The 17141-nt window shown below is 46.3% G+C and overlaps 1 protein-coding gene across 1 annotated transcript; it reads right to left on the bottom strand.

Annotated features, from left to right (window-relative positions):
* Positions 1–270: 270 nt before the first annotated feature.
* LOC101769969 lies at positions 271–3027 on the bottom strand. The gene is made up of 3 exons (XM_022828224.1): positions 1846–3027; positions 824–1027; positions 271–719 (listed from the first exon to the last, which is right to left on the bottom strand). The coding sequence occupies exons 1-3, from the start codon at positions 3016–3018 to the stop codon at positions 399–401; spliced, it is 1698 nt and encodes a 565-aa protein (XP_022683959.1). The 5' UTR covers positions 3019–3027; the 3' UTR covers positions 271–398.
* Between the last annotated feature and the right edge of the window lie 14114 nt (positions 3028–17141).

Genomic DNA, 17141 nt, shown 5'->3' with positions numbered 1-17141 from the left:
CTTAGAAAAGGAAAACGAAACAAAATAGACATGGTCACATGGAGGGATATTGGGATGAAATCATGAAAGGTGTGAGTCTGATGTTGCCTCAAACTCGGCTTATCTCATATAACTCTGGATTAACACGACTTGTTAGAAAAATGATGTGGTCAATGAGCAGATTGGCCATAAAACGCAATAATACTTGTTCTGTTGTTCAATATAAGAGATCATGCGATTCATTGACCCACGAACTAAAACAAGCCATCGTGCACGTGACGTCCTCGGGCAAAAGATGAAAAACCTTGTTTTTAACAGGGATCGACGGATCGTGCACACACTGAAATTATGCATGGATCCCTCAAAGCAAGTACAGTCTCCACTTATTTTAACAGCTAACTTTACACAGATAACTCTCTCTATTCACAGACAATATAAGGCCTCCACTTGTATGACGAATAACGGCCCCAAGAACAAGGAGTCCAATCCCCACCTCTTAGTTCTGGCAGAAGATCAATAGCATCCCTCCTGTTCGTTAGCTGGTAGTCTGGGTAGAAACTTATAGCCACCTCTTGAACCTCTCTGGCGCTCCAAAGCACGGATTGCATGAACCAAAGTTCGCAGTCAGTTCCTATCAATCCCTTCAACTCCACGTCCTGTAGATGAGCTAAGGATATCTCTTGCGATTTGCAATCATATGGATGATGGCAGAAGAAATCTGATTCTTGATCAAACGGCTGCTGTAAGGACAAGGATACATGTTCAATTCAGTGTAATGAAAAGGCAAGAAAGGACCTATATGAAGTTCTTATCATTACAGCCTCGATGGAATTAGCTAGTATACCTCTTGTCTTATTAGCATATAAATCGGGTAATCCAAGTGTACGCGGAGGTATTTTAGATTGCTGCACTGAGTCAAGATATCTGATATACCAGCTCGAATGGAATGTAATTTGGGTAGAGAAACATGAACAGTCAGAGATGTCACATGTGGAAGATGCGGCATCCTCCAATTGATTATGTCAACAATCTGGTCATCGTCATTTCTCTAATAAAATAAAAAGGCAAAATAAACATGTAAATAAGCATAGGGAAATGTTTGCCAAAAAATATTGAGGTGGATCGTAGCAAGGCTATGCCGATAGACAAGTCTTTTGTTGACTTCAAATAAGAAAAAAAAAGGTTTTTCTTTCAGGAGCACCTGATTCACAGCGCACAGAGAATTGAGTTCATTGTTATAGTTAACCACTTTGAGGAAAATATAGCTTCTATAGAATAATTTCATATCTAACATCAAAGCACTATATGATGTATATAAGTCCATAGCTATCTAGGAATATACATATATAAATTGATGGAAGTAGGTCAATCAAGGAGGAGGCGGAGGAGGAGGAAGTAAAAGAAACCAGCCACCGAAAATATTCCATTGGGTCCATCCCTATTGTCAATGTAACGTGAAATTATGAAATAATTGCATATTCCATTCCATTTTCAAGAGTCCCAAAAAATGTAGTTACATTGTATAGTTAAATTTGGTTCGATTGTAATTTTAAAATAGTAGTACAGAACTATTATTGAAACACTTGATTCTATTGAACTCGGTAAATTTGGTCATATACAAAAGACACAAATAATAATTGAAAACAGTATGCAAGTAAAATCAATGCTCTTGCCTACTACTTGACTTTGTATTCAAAACTTCAATTTCATTTGACCTGGAAAAGTTGCAACTAATAATTTTGTATAAAATATGTAAATCTTTGCACGTGAGTTTCATGGAATCTTTTTTAGCAAATTTGCAATAGCACTGTCAACTTTCAATTGAAAGATAAAATTTTTGCAAGTCCTGAGCCATTGAGAACATACCTCATTAACATGAACAGACAACTCAAGGTTTCTGACCGACTTACAACGACGGAGGAGGCGAATAGTACTAGTACCATCATTGATATCGTCGTTGTCGTAGTTACCATTTGAGGATAGTTCAGCCTTGAGGCTCCGCACACATGGCAGTTCACCATCAACATCAATATAATAGGGTTGGGATGTCAACAAGAGCTCCTCTAGCCTTGGGGCCGAGATTGAGAGTGTGTGCATCATGCAGGCCTTCATGCAGAGAACGTGGAGGTTAGGAGTCTTGAGTTGAAGAAAATCTGTTAGATTCATCTTCTCCATCGATAGCTCAGAGAGGGCGGCAGCCTCAAGCGGCAGCAACTGATCATACATCCCCTCAAAATCATCAAGATTGAGATCCCTCATCCTAAGCTTCTGCAAGCAGGGGCAGCATGCCGTCGACAGGAGACGGGCAAGGAGGTGCCAAGTGCCTTTTATGATCATCATGGATTCAAGAGAAAGACTCTTGAGTGACACGAACACCGCGGTGGCGGGCAGCCGGACTAGTGCCTCGCCTAGATCCAAACGCATGGCCTCCAGCTTCGCCGAGCTCGGGAGGCAATCGAGGCTCAGCACCTTGGAACGACGGCAGGCCCCATCACGCAGGCTCATCTCAAGCTCGAAAGACTTGAGAGCGTGCTCAACGGCGTGCTGGATCCACCCCTGCGCGGCTCCGATGGACAGCGGCGCGAGTTGCTGTAATTCTTCGTCGCTAATCTCGTAGAACTCGATGATGAGCGAGATCGCCAGGTGCTCGAGGCCTGGTTCCCTCTGGGCAACGCGAAGGGCGAGAACGTCGTCGACGAAGGCGACGAACCGTTCGGCGCCGGCGGCCAATCTGAAGAACTCCCGCCTGGTGTTGAAGGCGAAGCGGAGAGCGGGGACGCGCGTCCAGAGACCGCGCCACCGCCGCGAGAGCGCGCCCGTGCGCACCAGGTCCCTCGCGTCGGGAACCCGCTCGAGGACGCGCACGAGCACGTCGTCGCTCAGGAGGCCGGTCAGATCGACGCGGCCGGTGGTTGCTCTTCCTCTACCCTTGAGGCGGGCCTGGCGCGCAAGAAAATTGCCTCCGGAACCGCCGGTCAGCTCGACGCCGGCGGCGGACAGCTCGCCGCCGTTGTTTCGCCCCTTCGCTGCGCACGCCATTGTGGACCACGCGGTGCAGGCAGGCAGGTTCGATCCGGTCAATGATCACCCGATCGACGGCCTATGCTCCGATCTATACGCTGGCGGCGTGCGCTGGCCGTTGGGCTCGGTATTTGGCTAGCGGGCTGCGGGCCTGCATCCATATCTTTACCGTCAAGGAGCTACGCAAATCAAATGTTTCGTCCGGGCAATGTCCATTATCATTTGATCCAGGAGCCTTATAACTTAGGCCTCAGCTCTAACCTACACTGATCCACATCAAGTTAATTTATTTTTTCAACCGAACTCACTCCATATTTATATTATCTAAATTTAAAACAATCCACCCTACAAAACAATCCATCCTACTTGTGACAATCCACCCTGCTAGTTGATAGAACCCATGGGTTTACTATATAAACCTATAGGCTCGTATAAAAACCCGTATATATTTGAAATAAATGTGAGTCCAACATGTGGATCCTACGTCACGAGCCGAACTCTAAAATTAAAACGTCGTGTTCACACCTTAAAATTTTGGGTCCCGCGTCAAGTGCCGGACTCTAGAATTAAAAACCTTGCGTTCACACTTTAAAATTTTAACGAAATTCATCAAAATTTGTTGAAGATGACTCGATTTGACTGTCCACTACTTTGTGTAAAATAGTATGGCCCACGTCAAGAATCGGATCCTTAAATTGTTTTGTGAATTAAACCAATGCAACCTACTTTAAACTACTCCCAAACTATTTCCTCCTAGGAGGAATCCAAACCAAACCAGACCTGATAAATAGGCTTATTAATAATCAATCTAAACAACTTCTAAAAGGAACCCAATTCAATTAGCAGGGCTAGAACTCTCGGACAGAGTATTAAATGAAAAAATTAGAAATAATTCGAATATGAAAATCCCCGATCATATTCAGCGCGCATATTCCTGTAATCAAATATATTGTCCTACGAGCAGTTCCAAGAGTTTGCAAAAAGTTCTTCTCTAAAATTATGTATTGGAGGCTCTTCCAAAAAATTTCACCCCAAAAAACATATCAACCTATAGCAAATCGCTAATAACTAGCTCCTAATATCTCAAATAGACCACATCATTATAATTGGATCTAGCTCGACGCCTCCTTACTTTCTCCCCATCTCATTCTATCTTCCTTCTCTTCTCCAGCTGAAGAAGAACAAACAGCGTGGCCGTGAGCTTCCCTAATTAGTGCAAGAACGGGCACGCGGCGTTTGGAGCTGCGGCGCCCGCATGCACGGTGCGTGCCCGTTCTGCCGCGACCCCATCGGCGCCATATGGTGCTGTCCGCTGGAGATCGCCATCACCACCATGCTCGTCCCCTGCGGTGATGCTGCTGCTCCTCACGCTCCCGGACCTCGACGGCCTCCGCCGAGGTATAGTCTCCGTGGTGCGGAGCGCGCTCAAGCCGATGATGTCGGTGGTGCCCTTCTGCCTCTTCCTGCTCATGGACATCTACTTCCGTTTGAGGAAGAAGAATACGGAGGAGCGGTGGAAGGCGATTTGCGAGGTCCGCAAGCTCTGCAAGTTCCATTTCGGTTCTCCTTCCGTTTGAGGAAGAAGAATAAACAAACGGAAGAAGAATAAAGAATGAGATGGGAAGAGAGCAGGGAGGCGTCTGGCAGGATCCAATTACGATGATGTGGTCTGTTTTGAAATATTAGGAGCTAGTTATTAGAGATAGGCTGTGGATTGATATATTTTCATGAAAAAATTTGTTTGGAAGGTCCTCCAATATATAGTTTCGAAGAAAAACTTTTTCAAAAAATTTTAGGCCCCGTTTGTTTCGATGGAATTGAATTCCATCCTAATAATCATAATTTAGACACAAATTAATTAAGCTAATATAATTGTATGTGAAATATAGTTGTATATTATAGTTGGTGATATGGGAGAGATACTTGTATGCTGCACTTCTACTATAGAGAAGCTAGTCTAAGAGCGTGCTATAAGAATTGAATTCCATTCTAATAACCATAATCTATAGAATCAATTTCCATCTCCCACTCCATGAATTTAAGATAGGCTTATATCTAAACTTTGGAAAGTTGTGGAATGCCACATTACAACATAAATTAGGGTACTCCATTAAATAGATTCCAATTCCTTGGACCCAAACGGGGCCTTAGAGTTGCTCCCATATTTTAGGAGCCCAAATTATACTATTCATTTCGTCATATTCGACGGGCTTTGTGTACCATTGCAACTTTGCAAGATGCAATGAAACTGAAGGGCGTATATTCACGACGGACCAATGGGAGATAAGGAGTGAGCGAGCTAGCCTTGATGTGCTGCAACCCTGGAAGTCGATACATAATAATACAACCACTATAACTATATAGAGATGTAAGGAGTGTTGAAGATAATTTGTCCATCTGCCTTGTATCCAATAGATGTGTTTTCGAAAAATAAAAACCTAATAGCTATGATCGTTGATACTAGATTACGTGGTAGTAGAGGGTAAATGTTAGTTTTGGTACTTTCATTGGATGGAAAGAAGACAAGGCAACGAAAGTTCATCCAACTATTCTTTTTCTTTGAGGCACCTCATCCCACTATTCTAGCAATACACAATTCATATAATCATGTCTCTACCCAAGACATATTATGTACACTCTCATATCTACACGCACAGTCTCTCCTATGAACCTTATGTTCATACGGATAGAGTGCGTGCGCCTGCGTGCAATCTTCTGTTTTTGTGCCATTTAACAAAAAAAATCTGACGAAGCATCCCATTTGCACAGAGACTAAATATGATACAAATATCAGCCCCAGAAAAGCTGGTACACATATTTATTCAACATATAGTTCAAAAACCGTAAAACTCTTAGGAAGTGGTTGGGTAAAATAGACCTAAAAAGATACAACACAAACATGCTGTAGATGCAACCTACGGACATGTAAGTCCATAAGCAGCAAGCAGCACTGCACGATAGTGGAAGCATCCTTAACAGCCCAACACCATAGGCAAGTTGGGTGCAGAGGCGACCTTCTACTCGAAAGCTTCACCAACGATATTCCAGGTCTTCCTCTGTATTGACAAAGCAATGGTACTCATCAAATCCAACCCCACCCTATGGAAAAGGGGTATAAAGATATGTGCATAAGGATAACTCAAGGAATAGGCCGAAGTTTATTTTGCAGAAAGCTATCTTTTATACACATGCAAGGTTTGGTTTTATAAAGCGATGTTTGCAAGACACGTACTTTTCATATTACAGTATTTATGAGAGACTGGGGTGATCCTACTTAAAGGATCCAAGTTTTAAGTGTTACTAGACACCCCATCCATGGTAGCACGCGACACACTTGCTGGATATTTCCAAAATTCAATTTACACAAATGTTTGCCCATCTTTCCCAAATAGCTAGTTACGTGACAAATCTATAACGCGTCCAAGATCGTGTTCACGGCTATTCGAATAGGTTTTAACTCCGCGGAGGTGTACATTTTACCCACAAGTAGGGTACTGCAACATGATCACCGTAGTGCCGGTGCAGATCCATCAAAGCTATTACCCACCACAGCATAGACCCACCTAGTCATCCACGAGAGCTAACCAAGGGGTTCCTGACCTTCCTACGAAGTCTTCAACCGGACCACTAATCCAGTACTTGCTTACGCCTAGTCATCTCCCGCTTACGGATAACTATCAGACTAGCTAGTGGGATTTATGCTAAGCCTTTGCCACACACAAAGGTCGTGTGATTGTACGATAAGTTGGGTTAGGCAAGATGACACATCAACTCAGTCCTTAATCAAGACAAGACAGATATCTTCCATACTCAGCCACACAGGCACGAGCCAATACTCCAAGACGTCCCACACAAAGAACCCTGATCTGCCCCATCTAAATAATCACTAACACCAGTTGTTTATTATCACTTTTCCAAAATCTCAATCCATACTCACACCAACACACTCAACATATTTTATCTTTTGTAAAATCATTGTGAGTAGTACTGATGTTGAGGAACCAGTCCTAAGCATATTAATATCAAGGTAATCGGCTAAACAGAGCATATCATGTCTAGCGATAAATCCTATGTTGTTAAGGTATAATCAAGATATATCAAATCAAGGAGTGGCTATCCAACCGGTTGGGAGGCATATGACCAAGATATATCAAATTTATAAAAAGTTTTCTACGGGTTGTGTTTGAAAACTAGGATAAATATGACCAAAAGGGAATAGGTTGGACTTGCCATCTTCAAAACCTTCCGGAAGCTCCTGCTCGCGGTACGGATCTTCCGGCTCCACCTCGCGGTTTTGACCTTCGTACTCTTGCTCGCAGTACTGACCCCCAAACTCATTCTCCTCCTCGATCACTACATCAGCTAAGGCAACGATGGCGCAACAATAAATAAACACAGACAAGTACAAACGCAAAATGAAATGAGTTCAAACGGAAAGAAGGATAGCTGGAATGGATAGTATTTGTTTTTAGAAGAATTTAGGAAAAAGAATCGGAATCGGAGTTTAGATGCATGAGATATGGCTGTGTGCATATTGGGTATTAATTAAATTTCGAAAATAGATTAATATAAATGGGTGGATGCTTCACTAGCCTCATAGTTGGCCTATAGTATTGATTAGTGTTTTGGGCCTGAGAAGGACATAATGGAGAGAGAGACACGGAGGAGAGTACAGGAGCTCATGCTCCTCAGTCTCGTCTGCCATGGGAGGCATCCGAAGCTCACTAGAGCTTTACCATGGGGTGATTTTAGCCACCGTTTTCCGATCCAAGGGTACGAGGAGAGAGAGAAGTGGATGGGGAAGCTCGACATAGGCTCACCTCGGGCAGGGGCAGCTTGGAGAGGGAGATCAACCAAGAGGCCTTGTTTTTGTGTGGAGAAGCAAGGAGCTCGATTCAGGAAGCAAGGAGCTCGATTCAGGGAGGGAGAAGGTGAGCGGTGGAGCTAGGTGGCTCGGCAAGCTCGGGATGGTGGAGGAAAGCTGCCCGGGGTGACTTTTATAGGCGGCGAGGGTAGAGCTGTGCCAGCGGCTCAACCGCTCGCCTTTAATGGCGCGCTGTGGCCAGGCATCGGCTTGTGAGCGGCAGCATGCGACGACGGTGGCGCTGAGACGACGGCGTGACATAGGTGGGAGGTGGAGCAAGGCAACGTGCGTGCCTACGGTGGTGCTGCAGCGGGCGTTGGCTTGCTGCGGCGATGGCGCTGAGGCAAAGGCAGCGTTGACGGTGCGCTCGACGAGGCGGCAGGGCTGGCAAGCTTCAACGCAGCGGTGTGGTTAAGGTAGGGACGCGACAAGGGGGGCATGGTTTGGTGCCGGGCGGCAGTGCGGGTTACCTCGCGGGGCCCGGCTGCCGCTTGAGTAGGGCAGCATGTGCTGTGGCTCTGTGCTGCTTTGTATATGCATACGATGCATGTTGTGTGTGTGCTCAAGCTGTGTGCGGCAAGGTGGCAAGCTTGTGTGTGAGAGCACACCAGAAGAAAGGGATTAGCAGGTTGATGGTGATGGCTTAGGGAGAATAGGAAGGTTAGAGAGAAGTTGTTAGCACTGATTTGGAAAGACAAATGAATTAAAGGGGAGATTAGACTTGTATGGATTTTGGATGAAAAGGAATTGAGCTCAGGGATAGTTTTGCAATATTTTAAAATTAGATTTTGAAAATAGATTTTGGAGTTTTTGAATTCGAGTGATTTTTGGATTTGAATTTTCGGGCTATTACATGTGACAAGTAATTGGTCTTGGCTGCTGGAATAATGTGCAACCATAGAACAAGAACTATGCAAAGTCATTACCATTGCGCCGCATGAGTACACAGTTTTTTTCACTCATATTGTGCAATTGTGATAATTCTTTGCCTTACATTGGAACCCACGTACATCCAACTAGAATCAATCCATGACACTACTTTCCTTCGAGCAAGAAAAGGTACACGTTTTTCGAAAAAAATTAATCTATAATATTATACACAGGTAATTGCAATAATTAAGCTCTCCACTCACTGAAATGGCCTCCACTCGTACGACAAATAAGCGCCATGGCAATCAGTCCACACCCCATCACCTACAAGTGACGTAAGGTCAAAAGCTTCGTTCCTGTCCTCTGGCCGGTACTCCCGGTTGAAAGTTATGGCCAACTTTTCAAGATCTCTGGCGCTTGAGATCACAGATTGCATGAACCAGAGTTCGCAATTGGTTCCTGTCAATCCCTTGAGCTCTACTTCCTTGAGGTGAACTAAGGAGATCTCATGTGTTTTCCAGTGGTCCTGATGATGACATGTTAAATCCAGTTTTGGATTCTTTCGCTGCTGTAAGGACCAATGAAACACGTGTAATTTAGTAATGGAAAAGAAAGAAACTAGGAAATTCTAATGAGCAGTGGCTGGATGAAATTAGCTAGGAAAAATTTTGCTTACCAAATCAGCAATAAAGCAGTTTAAGTCTAGGCAGAGGTATTTGAGATTGTTGCATTGAGCTAGGATATCTGATACACCATTTCCAAACGAATGCAACTCAAATTGAGAAATCTGAACGGTCAAACTCGTCGCATTTGGAAGATGTGGTATCCTGCCTTTTATGACTTCAGAAACCTGCTCTATTTTCTAATCCAATAGAGGTCAAAATAAAAGGACAAAGAGAAACTGTTAGAAAAAAAAATCGAACTTGAGCTTGAAACGGAAGTAGAAAAGATAATATCACGTGAAATGATACATAATTGCGAATTCCATTTTCAAACAAAAGTTTCTTGAAGCGTTACTAGGTCCAGGACAGACTATTTCCGCAACCAGCCACATACAATTTCAGAATAAATAAAATTCAGTTGTAGTTAGTACGCAAACGAAATTGTAATTGAAACAATGCAAAATTGGTAAACTTTAACATCTGACTTTATGGAGTTGGAGATTTCTAGGGCATAGGACAGGATAAGCCCCTCTGGATCTGGATACATACCTTTGGAACATTTAGAAACACATGAAGGCATCTCGATCGCTGAGGTACAACACTGGAGGAGGCGAATCCCAACTCTGTTGATCTCCTCATCCTCCAAGTCGTCAAAATATGAATGTGAGCGCAGTGAAACAACCTTAAGTCTCCTCACACCCTCACACGCGGCAAATCGCCGTCGACATCAATACGATCAGGTAGGCCATCGATCATGAGGATCTCAAGCCTTGGGGCATGAGAGATCACGAGCTCGTTGAGGCAAGAGTGGTTGATGCGGAGAACTCGCAGGTTGGGTGTCCTCAGTTGAAGAACCCCCGGTTCCACCATGTCCTCAAACGATAGCTCGGAGAGCGTGCCGGCCTCAAGCAGTAGGAGCTCTTGAAACCCAGCAAGCCGAAACCTGAGTTTCCTCAGCTTCAGCTTCCGAAAGCGCGGGCAGCACGCCGGTGACAGGAGCCGGGCTAGGAGGTGGCCACTGCCTATCTCAACCCCCATGCGTTCAAGTGAGAGATCCGTGAGCGACGCGAACACCGCAGTTTCGGGCAGCTTGACGATGGCGTGGTCAATGGCCAAACGCGTGGTCTCCAGCGTCGCGGTGCTTGGGCTGGTCGAGAGCCATCGTTGGCAAGCCGGATCTGAAGTTTATCTTCAGGCGCAGTTCGAGGTCCAAGGACTTGAGGGCGTGATCGACGGCGTACTGGACCCACGCCTCCGCGGCTCTGAAGATGATGGACGGCGACGCGAGGGCGGCGAATGAGATCGCTAGGCGCTCGACGGCGGGCTCTGTCTGGGCGGCGCGGAGGGCGAGGGCGTCGCTCACGAAGGCGGCGTACCGCTCGGCGACCGAAGACGCGAACTCCGGCCTGGCGCTGGAGGCGAAGCGGAGGGCGGGGACGCGCGTCCAGAGTCCGCGCCAGCGCCGCGAGAGCGCGCCCGTGCGCACCAGGTCCCTCGCGTCGGGGATCAGCTCGAGGACACGCACGAGCACGTCGTCGCTCAGGCCGCCCGTCAGATCGACGCCGGCGGTGGCTGCTCCGTCCTTGAAGTCAGCCGATGGACGAAGCTGATTGGCCTTGCGCGCGAGCACATCGTCGCCGGCGGCGGGCTGCTCCCCGTCGTCGTCGTCCTCCCGCCGCCTTGCCGCTTACGCCATTGTGGACCACACGGTGCAGGCAGGCAGGCAGATTCGATCCGGTCAATGATTTGATCGCCCGATCGACGGCCTATGCTCTCCGATCTATACGCAGTTGGAACAGGACTCTCAATTCTCAAAAACGTGGATCGCATTGGGCTCGGTGTACATGCAGCAATGCAATTAACCTGAAATTCCTTCTGAAGATGAGCGTGCCCGTGTTGGGATCAACAGTGCTGGAACGCGCGTCCAGAGGCCGCGCCACCGCCGCGAGAGCGCGCACGAGCACGTCGTCGGTCGTCGCCCAGGCCGCTGATCAGGTCGGCGCCAGCGCGCCACTGGGGCCAGCTGACGGTGCTGTTGTAGTCATCCGTCGATTCGACGCTGATCAGCTGACGGTACGGTGCTGAGCAGCAGCTGCATGGCTCAAGGAATACCAGAGCTAATACAATTTTCACAAGAGATAACTGCAATCTCCTAGTGGATAATGAAACTCAACCTTTATATCAAGAAAACTAGCATGATATGGGAAACTTCTAATAATTAGGGACATTCTGCCCATAATTCGTGTAAATTTAATTACATTGTATAACAGGCTATAATAGTTCTCCATGCACTGCACGTTAACGACGCTATAGCTAGGCAGCATCAATGAGGAAAACAGAAACAAGATGCAAACGCTTGTTCGACATGTATGTGCGGTCAAACTGCTCACGGACTTCTCTACTCTCGATCTCCACTCATGCACAACGCCTCCACTTGTACGATAATTCAGTGTTATTGCAAGTAGTCCAGGACCCACCGGCTAGTGGTGGCATAAGTTTAAAACCATTATCACTGCCTTTTAGCCAGTAGTCCTCGTCGAAACAAATGGCTACCTTCTGAATTCCTGAGGCCCTTGTCAGTATGAACTGAATGAACTGGAACTCCTGATCGGTTCCCATCAACATCTTGAACTCTGCTTCCTGGAGATGGGCTAAGCCCGAGTTATCGCACGGGAGATCCAAATTTGTGCCATTCTTCTGCAGTGAAGATATGGAAGGATATATGCATTATTATTCAGTTTATCCAGATAGTGTATTGACGGATGGAAGAATGTTCATGCATCTTAGTAAAAATTTATGCTGAGGTATATAATACTGTTGCATTGTGCAAGGAGACTTGCTATGCCAGCTACATCGGAACGTCGATCCCATACCGTAACATCAATTGTCAAGGATGTCACATGAGGATGCTGCGTAGCGTGATGGATCCACCCCTGTGCGGCTTCGACGGACGGTGGCATGAGCTGTTCTGATCCTTCTTCGTGTTCACCTATGTCGAACCAGATCGCCAGGTGCTCGGCCGCGGGCTCGCCAGATCCTTCTTCGACTGACGAAGGCGACGAACCGCCCGGCGGGGTCGTTCTTGAACTCCCCCCATGTGTTGGAGTCGAAGCGGAGGCCGGTGAGCCGGTGACCCGCGTCCAGAGGCCGCGCCACCGCCGCGAGAGCGCGTGGGTGCGCACGACATCTCTCGCGTCGTTCGAACCGTACGTATGTTTCAATGTTTGTTAGTGTGTTTGAGTTTTATTCCTGCAAAATGTAATCGTAATGTAATGCTACTACAGACTCTCTTTTCTTCTAGGCAGTGCTCCTGCAGCCAACGGTTCGAAAAAAAACATCGCTCGCGTCGGGCAGCAGGTCGAGGACGCGTCCTCAACCTTAGAATATATGGCTCCCACACTAAGTCTTCCATCGACAGCTCCAATAGCGTCTCGGCCTCGAGCAACAGCTCCTCCAGCCTAGTAAACCTGACGTCCCTCAGGCTTAACTTCCGAAGTCGGGGACAACACGCCGATGGCAGGAGGCGGCTCAGCAAGAGGCCATTGCCATCCTTTAACTCCATATCTCTGAGTGAAAGTTCCACGAGCGCAGCGAATGTTGCGGCAGCGGGGAGCCGGACTGCCGCGCCTTCGAGTGCCAAACGCATGGTCTCCATCTTTGCAGAGCTGGAGAGTTACCACGAACTGCTCCTTTAAATTGCCTTCGATGCTGCCAAATATGCCGACATCATAGTTATCGTAATCAGTTGACCAATAATCTAGCTCAAGGATGAAAGATTTCACCTCGCTCCGCACAGCGTCCCCGATCCACCCTTGTGCGGCTTCGAAGCACCGCTGCAGCACGAGTCCTCTCATCGTGAACGAGATGGCCAGGGGTTGGAAAGCGGGCTCCGTCTGGGCGGCGCGAAGGGCGACGGCGTCGTTGACGAAGGCGACGTAGCGTTGGGAGCCATTGTCTACCGACCAGAACTCTGGTCTGATGCTGGAGGCGAGAAGCGGAGGGCGGGGAGACGCGTCCAGAGGCCGAGCCACCGCCGCAACAGAGCGCCCGGGCGCACCGCGTCCCTCGCGTCGGGAAGCAGCTCTAGGACGCGCACGAGCACGTCGTCGCCCAGGCAGCTGATCAGGTCGGCGCCGGCGCCGGCGCCGCTGGGACCAGCTGACGGCTCTGTCGTCCTCCGTTGCTTTGACTTGCGCTCGAGCGCATTGCCGTCGACGCCGCTGATCGGGGGAAACCTGCATGCTCTCGCCCTTGGTGTTGGCACCGCGGAACTGGAACGAGCTCGCCGACGTCGTTTCGCGCTGCCGCGCACGCCCAACGTCGTGGACACTCCGGCCGGTGCCCGCAGGCTGTAATCGTTGGATTGGACTACCCCCACGCAGCAATTGGCAAAACAGGAAGGAGTCTTCAGATACGTGGAGTAGAGAGCCCGCGTTTCCTTCCTTGGGCGAGACGGTACGGTACACCATCCACAATATCCAGTGTCCGTTCTCCGTACGTGCAGTGCACGAGATGGGAAACGGTGCGAGCCGGCATTGGTAAATGGTGAGATGGGACAAATTAATGTTTCACCTTTCAACTATGAAAGCAGGATCGTATATTCTGAATTCTGATCAAGGACGCATACGAGGTAACTACTGAACTAGGGATGGAATCGACTGACGACTCAAAGAATTTGTTCATGCATGAAGGAAAGCTGTCGGTATGGGTTTAAAATTTTCAATTTGAGCATCCGATCGAGTGTCAACAAATGTTGATAATGTCAATAAACGTTGATGGATGTCTAAAATTATTAAAGAAAAAAAATTTCAAATGGACTTAATATGAACTTTAAAGATATGTTGTTTAGAAAGGCATATAGGAATTTCCCTTATTACAACACCACCGCCACATCGGATTATCGGACCAGGCTGCCAGATGGCACCAGCCCGTTGGATGAATTAACCAGCAAATGAAGCCAGGAACCAGCACAAACACATCAGAGCCCATATTATACTGCTAAGGCCAGTCCCAACCCACGGTGTTTATAAGTAGTTGTCAATCTTGCCAAATCATCAAGACATCAGCTCTAGAAACTACACCTCCAATCCATGATTTCTTGACATGGGGCTGTAATAAATTTTCTCCCCTCTCTCCCCTCTCTTATTCTTTGTTCGAGATCGTGGCAACACCGTGTCTTGCATGAGACCTCGTTTCTCCATTTTTTTACATCTCTCCTTAACTCTCTTGCCACCTCAATTTTTTGCCTACATGGCACCATATTTAATGGTATGGAAATCAGCTGAGGTGAAGGGTCTTAGGGCAGTCCCAATGGGAGAAACCAACCTAGTTTCCATAGTCTAGGATATTGTATCAAGAAATCATCCTTCACAATGCAACTTTTTTATCTAGAGTCTAAACAAAAATCCAACCAATCATGTAAAGGATGATTTAAAGGAGCTCATGTAAAGGAGCTCGAGTGATGGGTAGCAGCGGTGCAAGCGCAAAGGATCCGGCAATAAGTAAGAAGAAACTACTTGGGTCTCCCCAATGCAGATTCGCTGGTTTCTTGGCTCATTGGTGCGCGTGAGGACTTGGTTTCCTCTCTAAGAAATGGTTTCTCTCTCTCCATAATAAATCTACTGCCACATCAGCAAATTGCTTAGTTGGCATGACAATTAAGAGGGATAGAAACTATCATCAATGTCTCATTGAGACTGCCCTTAGGCCCTATTTGGATAGGGGTGTTAAAGTTTAACACCCCGCTTTTAACATCTTTATATCACATTGCCTCCCAAACACATGTGTTAAAAGGGATGTGTTAAAGTTTAACACCCTCAATCTCATAAACACCTCGAGGGGGTGTTAAAAGTTGTTAAACTTGTTAAAAGTGGTCCCCTCTCCACTTTTTCCCACCATTGCCCCATTCTCTCTCCACCCTCTCTCTCCGCCGGCTATAAATAAGGGGGCAATGGAGTCATTTCCCACCAAAGGTGTTAAAGTTTAACACACCATCCAAATACCCCAATGTGTTAAACTTTAACACTCCATTTGAGAGTGTTAAAACTTTAACACAAGTATCCAAACAGGCCCTTAGTCTCCCGAAAGAATTATAATTAACAAGGTCTTGGTCTCTGTGCTACAGACTCCAAGCAAGTAATTAATATCGTACAGACTCCATTTACACTGTGTCAGGATATCTGCTAGACCAACTCCAAAAGAATGCCACTCCGGTAGATAAACATGAACAATCAACGATATCTTTGAAACCAGATATTTCTTTGAAAGAGACAAATAATAAATAAGCATTAGTGAAAATAATACATCATTGGTATCTTTGAAACCAGACCAGGTATAGCCAAAAAAAAAACTTGCACAGGCTGTGACAGCATAGGATGATATTTCTTCTTTTTTCCATTCATTTTGTAAAAAAAACATTTCAAGAATGCAGGGTGATGATGTACGGATGGACGGTTAATTAATCAATAGTTCTATAAACATTTTCAAGTTATTGCTAGCTAGGGGTTATAAACAAAAAATTAAGTCTAACAACGGAATGATTGTATAGCGCTTATAAAGTTATTGCTAGATAGCGGATATATGATATCATATGAATGGATGAATTAATGGGAATATAATTAATATGATTTGAAGATTATCTTTCATTGTGAAAACTGGATTCAAAAGGTTCACAAACATCAGTTACACAACCACAACAACAAGTACACATAATTTTAGTTCAGAACCATTCAGAATTTAAAATTGAATACAGTTTGCATTTGTATGAAAACTACAAATAATAACTGAAACAGTGCAGAATCAATTTCTTCACTTCCTTTTTAATTTCTTTTGTTCACAAATGCAATTAGAATTTTTCTATTAAAATTTCACGTAGAAACTTTATATGTTGTATTTAAGGAGTTTTAGATTTGAAAAGCATATCACCGGATGTCTTTGGTTGCATACCTCTACTACAACAAGAGACACCTCAAGGCATGTGACTGATGTACAGCACTGGAGTAGGCAAGTGCTAACTTTGTTGGCGTCGTTGTCATCGTCATCATCGCCTAGTTTATGTGAATACAACTCAACACCAAGGCTCCTCACGCACGACAATTCACCGTCAATGTCGATATGCTCAGGTTGTTCATGCAGGAAGGTGAGCTCCTCCAGCCTCGGGGCAGAGATCCTGAGTGTCTGGATTTCGCTGTAATCACCCGGGGCAGCCTCGGGGCCCGTACGGAGAACCCGGAGGTTAGGAGTTTTCAGCTCCAGAACCCTAGGTGCCGTGCACGTGATCGTAGGACAGCTCCAAGAGTGCGCTGGCCTCGACCAGCAGCTCATTCAGTTCACGAAGCCCAAGGTTCCTCAGCTGCAGCTTCTGCAGACGCGGGCAGCACGCCGATGACAGGAGGCGGGGAAGGAGGTGACCACTGCCGGCAGGGAACTGGATGCTTTCGAGAGAAAGATCCTCGAGTGAGGTGAATACTGCAGTCATCGGGAGACAGAGCGTTGCGCCGCCCAATGTCCAATGCATGGTCTCCAGCTTTGGAGAGCCTGGAAAGTTCAGAGAGATCAATCATTGGTTGCTGCAAGTTCTTGGGGCCTGTTTTCTTCCACTTGCTAAACTTTAGCACCCGTCACATCGAATGTTTAGATACTAATTAGGAGTATTAAACGTAGACTATTTACAAAACCCATTACATAAGACGAATCTAAACGGCGAGACGAATCTATTAAGCCTAATTAGTCCATGCATTGGCACA

This window comes from Setaria italica, chromosome VII, assembly GCF_000263155.2.
Source record: "Setaria italica strain Yugu1 chromosome VII, Setaria_italica_v2.0, whole genome shotgun sequence".
Taxonomy (NCBI): Eukaryota; Viridiplantae; Streptophyta; class Magnoliopsida; order Poales; family Poaceae; genus Setaria; species Setaria italica.
This window is presented reverse-complemented; position numbering and strand designations above follow the sequence as displayed.